The sequence below is a fragment of the Zosterops lateralis genome (assembly GCF_965231275.1).
Source record: "Zosterops lateralis genome assembly, chromosome: 26".
In the NCBI taxonomy this organism is placed as follows: Eukaryota; Metazoa; Chordata; class Aves; order Passeriformes; family Zosteropidae; genus Zosterops; species Zosterops lateralis.
Genome location: NC_139786.1, coordinates 1,841,171 through 1,850,175, shown reverse-complemented (window position 1 = coordinate 1,850,175; position 9,005 = coordinate 1,841,171). Strand labels below are relative to the sequence as shown.

Sequence of the window (9,005 nt, the reverse complement as noted above, 5' to 3'; positions counted from 1 at the left end):
CGGCCCGGGGACTCAGCAGTGCCCTGGGACACTGCTCGGGGCCCAACACTGCCCGGGGACCCCAATATCGCCCAGGAACACTGTCCAGGGACCCCACACTGCCCGGGGACCCCACACTGCCCGGGGACCCCAGTATCGCCCAGGCAACACCGCCCAAGGAACGCAGCACTGCTCAGGGAACCCCGACACCGCCCCAGAAACACCAAAACTCCCCGGGACTCCCAACACTGCCCCGGGGAGCCCCAGCACTGTCCAGGGGTGCCACACTGCTCAGGGAACCCAACACTGCCTGGGGCCCCTCAGCGCCCTGGGCACCCCAACACCCGGCCCAGCCTGGCCCGGCCTCAACACTGCCCAGGACTCCCAGCACCCTGCTCAGCCCGGAGCCTCAACACTCCCCAAAACCCCACCAAAACCAGTCTCTCTGCTGTCCCAAACACCCCTCAGGACCCCCCAACATTGCCCTGGGACCCCCAACAACCCCAAAACCCCACAACACCCAGCCCGGCCCCAAGGGTCTCTCCCAAACACCCCTCAGGACCCCCCAGTGCTGCCCTGGGACCACCAACACTGTCCCAGGACCCCCAACAACCCCAAAACCCCACAACACCCAGCCCAGTCCCTTTAGGGCAACCTTGTTTAAATTCCAGCCTTGTTTAAGTTCTCGGCCTCAACAACTTCCTGCAGCGCTGAGTTCTGCAGATGAATTAAATATTGCAAGAAAAAGGACTTCCTCTGCTCAGGTTTGGATTTCCTGCCCTGTCAATCCCAGCCTGGGGATTGTCTCCTCATCTCAATTTACTTTTCAGGGGAATGGGGTGAAATTCAGGGAGACACTCCTGGGCAAAACTCAAATCTCATGGCTGGGGCACTGAGAGCTGTGGTTGAAGATTTGTTCCAGCTTGTCAGAAGCTGGTGTGGGTTCTCAGCTTCCAAGGTGGATTCATAAAAGCAGGATGGTGCTAAATGCCCACTGACTTTGGGCTCCTATCCGAGATCTTCCCAATCTTGGCTTGGCTGAGGCAGCTCCTCTAATTCTTGCGGAGCGCCTTGAGGAATTTCAAACAGCTTAAAAGGAGAACACCTGATTTATATATAAAAAAACCCCCATCCTGTGGTCCAAACAAGTATGCATTTCCCTCTTGCTATTAATATCCCAGGCCTTGATCGTCCTCCAAATACTCGTGCAGGCATTTAATGGCTTGCCTTTGATCCCAGAGTGGGAATGTTTGCTGGGATGTGAATTATTAAAAAGGTGAAAGATGCTTTCAAGTGCAACAAGCTGCCTATGTTTTCCAATGTGATTTATTGCCTTGCCCGGTGTTTCTCCCAGCCTGGCAATGAAAAAATTCATTTCCAAGTTTGGCGAGGAGGTTTGGAGTGGAGTAACTCATGTTTTGGGCACAAACTCCATCCTTTTTTCCAAAGATGATTTCCAGAGGAATAAGATGGATATTTCTTTCTCTCTGCTCTTCTGGGAAGCCTTTTGTTTCTCAGCTCCCACTTTGGGCCCTGTTCGAGCTCCCTGGTCCTTCCCTGCTGCAGCAATATTGAAATGGGGCTGAATTGCTGCAGCTGCTGCCATCTAATGGGAAAATTCAGCCTCCACGGCCTCAACTCTTCATTTTGGATCAAATAAAGCCGTTTCTTGCACAATCCTGCTGCCACCCGGCCAAGCAGCGTCTTCCATGTGCAATCCCAGTATTTTTAGGCAAAAAGAAAAGGTGATTTGATGGGTGGCTTTGCATGGGGAAGTGCTACAGACCCAGTAGAAAGAAATTTTTGGGTTAATCAGGCTGAAATGGTGCTTCTCTTATTATGGATCAAATTTGCAAAGTACACTTGGATTTATATTATTTTTGAATAAAAGAAGAAATAGTAAAAAGGGTCCCAAACAATGGGAAAAAGCCATTCCAGGTATCCCAAATACCAAACCCAGGCACAGCTCTGAGCTGAGCCATATAAATCTTTCTGAGGAGCTGCTCCATCACTAAAAACACTATATAAAGAGGGATGAACAGGAAATGGGAGCATTAAATATATTGCATTAGGAAAATAAGGTGTTTTAATGATGGGGCCAAAGGAAAATGACTTGAGGTAGGCTGGGGGGAGACACAGGGATGTGTAGGGTATAAGGGTACTAAAGTGATAAATTTGGGTGTGCAGGAGAAATAAATAATCCCCTAAAAAACTCAGAAATTCCAGGGTGGCTGCAAAGTTGGACCCTGGCTGGTGAAGCTGAGATATATATAAAATAAATATAATTATATATGAAAATATAAAGTGTTGCTAGAAGCCCAACTCCTGTTGTAATTTTATTTTTCTAAAGCACAAACTGGCTACTATTATGCTTTGCCATTATGTACATATAAATAATAATGGCAATAAAAAGCAAGCCCAACTAGGCAGAATTATTTCCCCAAACTCTGCACATAAACACAGTCTTTAAATACACCTGTTGAACTGCTGGTAATTTACATGGTATGTATAAAATACTAAAATATAGCACTTATATTCTTATTTATTTAATCTGTATGTGTTTTTTTTTTCTGCAAAAACATAGTTCAATCAAGCTGTAAAATGATTTTTAAAAACCCTTGAAATTGTGGCATGTTTATTTAGATTTTTCAAGCTGGATTTAAAACCAATTCAGTAATTCCCAAAGAACAGAAGGGCAGGATGCAGCAGCTCTTTCTTCTCTGCCCAACCTGAAATTTGCTGCAATAGTCCAGAATTTTGCTCTGGGGACAACACAATGAAAAAAAAAACTCTTGGAAGCATTTATCTTCTCCTTATCCTGGACGTGCTCTTGGGGCTTTTGAATTTATTTTGAGGAAAATATTCAGTAGTTTCTGTCAAGCCCCATCACTGCTCACTGGCAGGATTAACCAGGGAAGGGAAAAATTAGCTTAACCTTGTCTCATTGGAATGCATTTAGAATATATTGTATATCTCATTGTTCCTGATCAAATCCAGTCAGATTGCAAAGCCAGAGCAGAAATCCCCACAGCCCAGAGCACCAACAGCACTAAAACCCCTTGTTTTATACACCTGAATGGCTTCAGGTTTTAATTTATTCTATCCCAAGGCTTGGGTTTACTCTCTGCTGCTTCCAGTATCGTTGCAGCATCTCAGACCAGCTGGGTTCCCTTTCTTGGCCTGTTTTTGGTCTCCAAAAGAAAGTGGTAAAGTTCCCTGAGAAGTATTTTGGAGGGCTGGTGTGTTCAGGGATGATGGCAGGGAGTCCCCCACAGCAGCTTTTGCTCTCAGCATCCAAGGAAGATCAGGCAAGGAAGACACACAGGAAAAGAAAAGATGTCCAAGGACTATTTTTGTGTTTTTCTGGCCATTGGTGCAGTTTCAGATCAGTGTGTGGGCTATCTGTCCATCACTAGCAGCAGCCCTTTTTCTTCTGGGGTGCCTGGGGTACCTCTTCTGCTTTATTTTTCAATTCATCTTCACGAACTTTGAGCAACCTGGGAGAAAAGAAAGCAAATTAGCTGCGTATTTCCCCCGTATTTTGTATTGCTGTGCTGTTTGTCTTGACAAGCCACGGTACAAGAGGCTCAGCAGGGCTGAAAGGACTCAGGATCCTTCCAGTTCCATGTGATCCGAGAGCTGTGGATGCTGCTAAAAATACCAACCTAAATCACATCACAGACAGAACTCGTTTCAGTCAAGCCAGGGAGGAATCAGCAGCATCCCCAAAAGGGTTTTATTCACTTCCTTGCAATGCTGCTCCTTCAGGAGACAAGTCAGGGCAGTGCTAAGTGCTCATCCCACCCTGAGTTTCCCCTGACATTTGAGCATGGAGTGCCTGCTGACAGTGACATGGCAGTATTTGGAGTTAAAAAAGCAGGGAGGGAGCCCAATAAATGGAGGAGAGCTGGAAAAATCCAAGCACAAAGCTCACCTGACAAAGCTGACCATGGACTCGAAGACATTGTGGCCCGAGGCAGCGCTGCACTCGTAAAACATGAGCTGATGCTCCTGGAAGACACAAATCCCAAATAGAAATGTAATGTTCTTGCACTGAAATAGCTTAATGTGGTAATAAATAGCCATGGGACAGTCCCAGTCAAGGGGAATCAGGAGGGAATCAAGGAAACAAATAACTCAATAACTTATTTACTGGAACACGAGGGTGAAATCCAGATTTTCTGGTTGCTACGACACCAGCTTTTAATACCGAGGAAAAGGCTGACTGTGCAGACAGAAAAATTTGTGATGCCTTCTGGTTATGGGAGCAAACACAGAGAGAGGCATAACTAAATGTTCCCAACTCTTTTGTTTCCTACCAGTTTGGGAAAATAAGCACCTATTCCTCACCTCCATTTGTGAAACTGGTCCATGGATTCTGGCCCAAATCCCATAAACTTTAAAATTAAGTCAGTAAAGGTGAGATTCTCCTCATTCTCCTCCTTTAATTTTTATTAGCCATCTATATTTGAGGAGATTAATCAAACTTTGATAATTTCAGTATCTTTAAAGCAGGATAGTGCTCCGTGAGTTTATTATTTTTATGATGCTGGGAAGATACTCAACACTTCACAGCAAAGATAAGAGGAGCTGAAAATATTTTAATTTACAAATCTAGTTCCATAAACCAATTTAAAGTAGCAGAGGGAAAGCAAGGCAGGGAAGGGTGAGAGATGGGTTCAGAGAACATTTTATCAACCATTGATGCATGAGGGGTAAATTAAAGGGCTTTTTTCCTTTCTCCAGCTCCTCAGGCTGGTGTTGTCCATCCTTATCTGTCCCTGCCTCTCTTGGGTGGCTGTTCTTCACCACCAACCTTGGCCAGGCATTCACCCTCCTTGGTGGGGACCTGTCTCTGGGCAGCACAGTCGGTTTTGTTTCCAAGAAGCAGAATTGCAACTCCGTCCTCTGCTGCTTCCTGAGTGAGAAAGAAGGGAAGGTCAGGACAGCTTCAAAATCTTCCTTGAACCCCAGCTGGCCACGCTGTCTACACATATCCTGGAACGCCATGACTGGCACCCATGTGTTAAATAACAAAACTTTAAATTCTTAAATAAGTTCAACAATATTTAAGAATTTTTTTTTTTTCCTTAAATCATCTGCCCATGTCTATTAACAGGAGAGAGCACTGGATGAGTTACATTAAAAAGTTTATCATTTCCCTATTGGTGCTATTACCTAAATTGCTATTTTGTTAATATTATTTGTTTATATTAATAATATATTAATATATTATTTAATATAATATATTATGATATAATATAATATAATATAATATAATATAATATAATATAATATGATATTATGTAATATAATATAATATAACATTATATTATATTATACGATTGATATAATATAATTATATTTTTATATATTACTTTAATTATATATATTTATATATAATATTTTATATAATATATAAAATATATAAAAATGTATTTGTTATACGTTACTTTAATTACAATTTTTATAATTATGATTATGAATAGTATATTAATAGTATATATTATAGTATATTACTGTATTTAATAGACTATATTTATAATTATAATTTAATATAGTATATTTAATTAATATATTAATTAATTAATAGTAATTAATAAGTATATTTAATAGACTATATTTATAATTATAATTATGAATAGTATATTACTATATTTAATACTAATATTAAATAAAAATATTACTATTGCTATACATAAATTACCCTGCTAAACACCACCAACATATGCAAATCTTCTGTATCTGACTCAAATCCTCCAGGAAAAAAAATATTTCATCATAAAAACAATGCAGAACAACCCTTTCCAAAGGGCTCGGTACCTCCCCCACCTGGATGCAGCCCAGCCAGTAGCGCACGTCGGAGAAGGAGAACTCGGAGGTGATGTCGTACATCAGCACCACCCCGTCCGCCTTCCGGAAAAACTGCTTGGTCACGCTGCGGTACCTGCGGGCATGTGGGATGGATCAGTGGGTGAAATCCTAGAGGAAAAGATGGGGCTGCAGGTCTGCAAAACAGGCAACCCCCAGGTCTGGCTGTTGTGCTGGTGGCGGGGCCATAGGAGCAGCCCGAGTGCCACTTTTATCTTAATTACTTCCTTTATTGTGCTTTATCAGATCACATACTGTACAGAGTCCCTCCTTGAGCAACCTCACCTTTGCTTAGCAAAGCCAAGAGTATTCCTTGCCCCTAAACTACAAAAACCAACCCAAGCTGTGTCCTTAAGCAGCACAAGCACCTCACCTTTCCTGACCAGCTGAGTCCCACAGGCGGAGAGCAAAGCGCTTGTCATCCACAACGAGGTTTTTGATCTGATAATCCAGTCCTGGAAGACAAAAATGAGGATATTTTGACACTGTAGAGTTCTGCCTTGTGACAGAAGATGGATGGAGAACCAACATGGTGCAGGGTGGTCTGGGGCTGCAGCTCCAGGGGTTGGTCCCAAGAGAACCTCTGGCTTTTAGATGTTTAATCGCTGGATTTTGAGAAGGTCTCTGATCTCATGAAGCTTGGTGAAGAGAGGAGAATGGAAGTGAAAGGCAAAGCAGAGAGAAAAGCACTGGGCCACCGTCACTGGTGCCTGAGGAAGGACAAAGAGGAGCAGCATTTCCTGCCCAGGAGCATCCAGGCGTGGGGACTTGGTGGTTCTGCTTGGCCCCTGGGGACTGGTTGTACAACACGCTTGGCATGAGCTGTAACAGGCACCTGGTGACCTCCAGCAGCTTGTGGGGTGGAGGGAAGGGGATTGTGGGGTGAAATAAAGGGAATTGTGGGGTGAAATAAAGGGAATTGCAGCCATGATCCAAGTGAGGGCCTGGAGAGGGGCTGGAGCAGACCTACCCACTGTGGCAGCGAGGTGGGGGTTGAAGGTGTCGGCGTGCAGACGGTACAGGAACGACGTCTTGCCCACGTGGGAATCCCCAACAAACAGCACGTTGTAGAGGTGGTCTGGGTCCAGAGGAGCTTTAGGACAGCTCCCTAGGGCAGCTCCTGCCCCAGCTGCAGTCACAGCCCCTGGTTGTCCTATGCTGGGCTCACCTTCCTGGTTCATTTTCTGACCAAACTCTTGCATCTTCTCCCGTTGACCAACACCAAGGTCTTTGCTCTGTTCTCCCAAGAGCTGCCTTGGCCCCAGTGAGTTATCTCTGAGGACCACCCCCAGCTGATCACTCCCAGCATGTTCTGGTCGTGCTGTGGTGTGCAGTGTTGATGCTGGTGGCACCTCTTGCTTTGGGCACTCAGCAGGTCCAGCAGCCGTGTGCTTTGGTTCCATTGTGGGTGGTGTCTCCCATTCTGGATGTTGGGCCCCCGTGTGAGGCCTCCCCTCATGTCCCTGTGCTGAAACCTGCTCCTGGAGCTCCCTTTGGGCTGCCTGTCCCGGAGCACAAAGCCGCCACACATCTGGAATGAGAACATCCTCCTGCATCATCGTTTCCAGCTTTAGGGGGCTGGTTTGTAACGGCACCTCAGAGACCAGGGAGGCCAACACAGCATCATCAAGGCCCTGGTTTAGTGCTAGACCCTGAGTTTTCACTCCATGACTTGCCCCTGCCTCCAGCCTCTCTCCTTGTGCCACCTCCAGACTATGAGGCTTCCCCTCTGCAGGAGCCCTCTCTCCCTGCAGTAATTCCTGTGCCTCCAGAATCTGCCCCTCAGGACCAATGCGTGTTCTCAGTTTTGCTTCCAGACCAGGGCCCTGTGCAGCAGTGACAGGCTCAGGACACAAAGCAGCCTCAGATGGAGTGGGCACATCTGCAGCAGCAGCTCCTTCCTGTGGGTTTGCAGTGGGAGATGCACCCAGAACTGCCTCCAAACCTACAGTGAGGCTCTGCTGCCCTTCCCACATCCCAGCAACACCCAGAGGTGTCAGATCTGCCTCCATGCTCCCTTCTGAGCCTGATTTGGGCTTCTGCTGATCTGTGAGCAGCTGCACAACAGCATCAGTGCTCTGGGCCTCCAGCGTGTCCAGGCTTCGAGCCTCCTCCTGTGGCTGGGCTCCTGCACCAGCCCCCTCTCCCTGGTGGCCTCTTCCTCCTTCTGGGCCAAGCACAGACTCCTGTGGCAGCCCATGCTCACCCTGTCCTTGTGCCCCATCCTCCTCATCCTCCTCATTCTGAATGGCTCTTCCACCCTCCCCTCCCCAAGGAGCCCTTGGGCCAAGACCCTCTGACAGCTGCAGATCTGCCTGGGCATCCTCTGCCTCCCCTTCCACTAACTCTGCTTTATTAACCTGATCCAGGGGCTGCACCTCTGAATCCACACTCCCTCCTTGCTCTGTCCCTGAGGATCCAGCCTCACTCCAGGGCTGCAGATCTGTCTCTGTGCTCCCTCCCAGGGTCAGCTTGAGCTCATCCCCCTCTGCAATCAGCTCCACATTGGCACCACTGCTCTGGTGCTCAGTAGTCTCCAGGCTTTCAGCCTCTTCCCCTGGCTGCAGACCTGCACCATCCCCCTCTCCCTGATCCAGGGTCACCCCATTGGGATGAGGCACTGGCTCCTGTGGCAGCCCACGCTCACCCTGTCCTTGTTCCCCATTCTTCTCCTCCAGCTGAACAGCTTTTTCACCCTCCCCTCCCCATGGAGACCCTGGGCTGAGACCCTCATGGGACATCATATCTTCCTGGGCATCCTCTGCCTCTCTTTCCAAAAACTCTTCTTTATCCTCCTGGTCCAGGGACTGCACCTCTGAATCCACACTCCCTCCCTGCTCTGTCCCTGAGGATCCAGCCTCAGCCACAATCTGCAGGTCTGCCTCTGTTCTCCCTCCCGGGGTCAGTCTGAGCTCATCCCCCTCTGCAATCAGCTCCACATTGGCACCACTGCTCTGGTGCTGAGTAATCTCCAGGGCTTCTTCCTGTGCTTGCATGTCTCCATCAGCTCCTGCACTGTGCCCAGCTCCTGATCCCTGCAGATCAAGCACAGGCTCCTGTGGCAGCCCACACTCACCCTGTTCTTTTGCCTCCTCCTCCTCCTCCAGCTGAACAGCTCTTTCACCCTCCCCTCCCCATGGAGACCCTGGGCTGAG

General features: G+C 47.2%; 1 protein-coding gene across 1 annotated transcript; it reads right to left on the bottom strand.

The window, feature by feature from the left end:
- Positions 1–2,629: 2,629 nt before the first annotated feature.
- On the bottom strand, positions 2,630–8,937 carry RAB44 (RAB44, member RAS oncogene family). Its single transcript, XM_083878318.1, has 6 exons — positions 6,821–8,937; positions 6,224–6,305; positions 5,812–5,926; positions 4,796–4,897; positions 3,914–3,990; positions 2,630–3,476 (listed from the first exon to the last, which is right to left on the bottom strand). The coding sequence occupies exons 1-6, from the start codon at positions 8,844–8,846 to the stop codon at positions 3,392–3,394; spliced, it is 2,487 nt and encodes an 828-aa protein (XP_083734444.1). The 5' UTR covers positions 8,847–8,937; the 3' UTR covers positions 2,630–3,391.
- Positions 8,938–9,005: the final 68 nt, after the last annotated feature.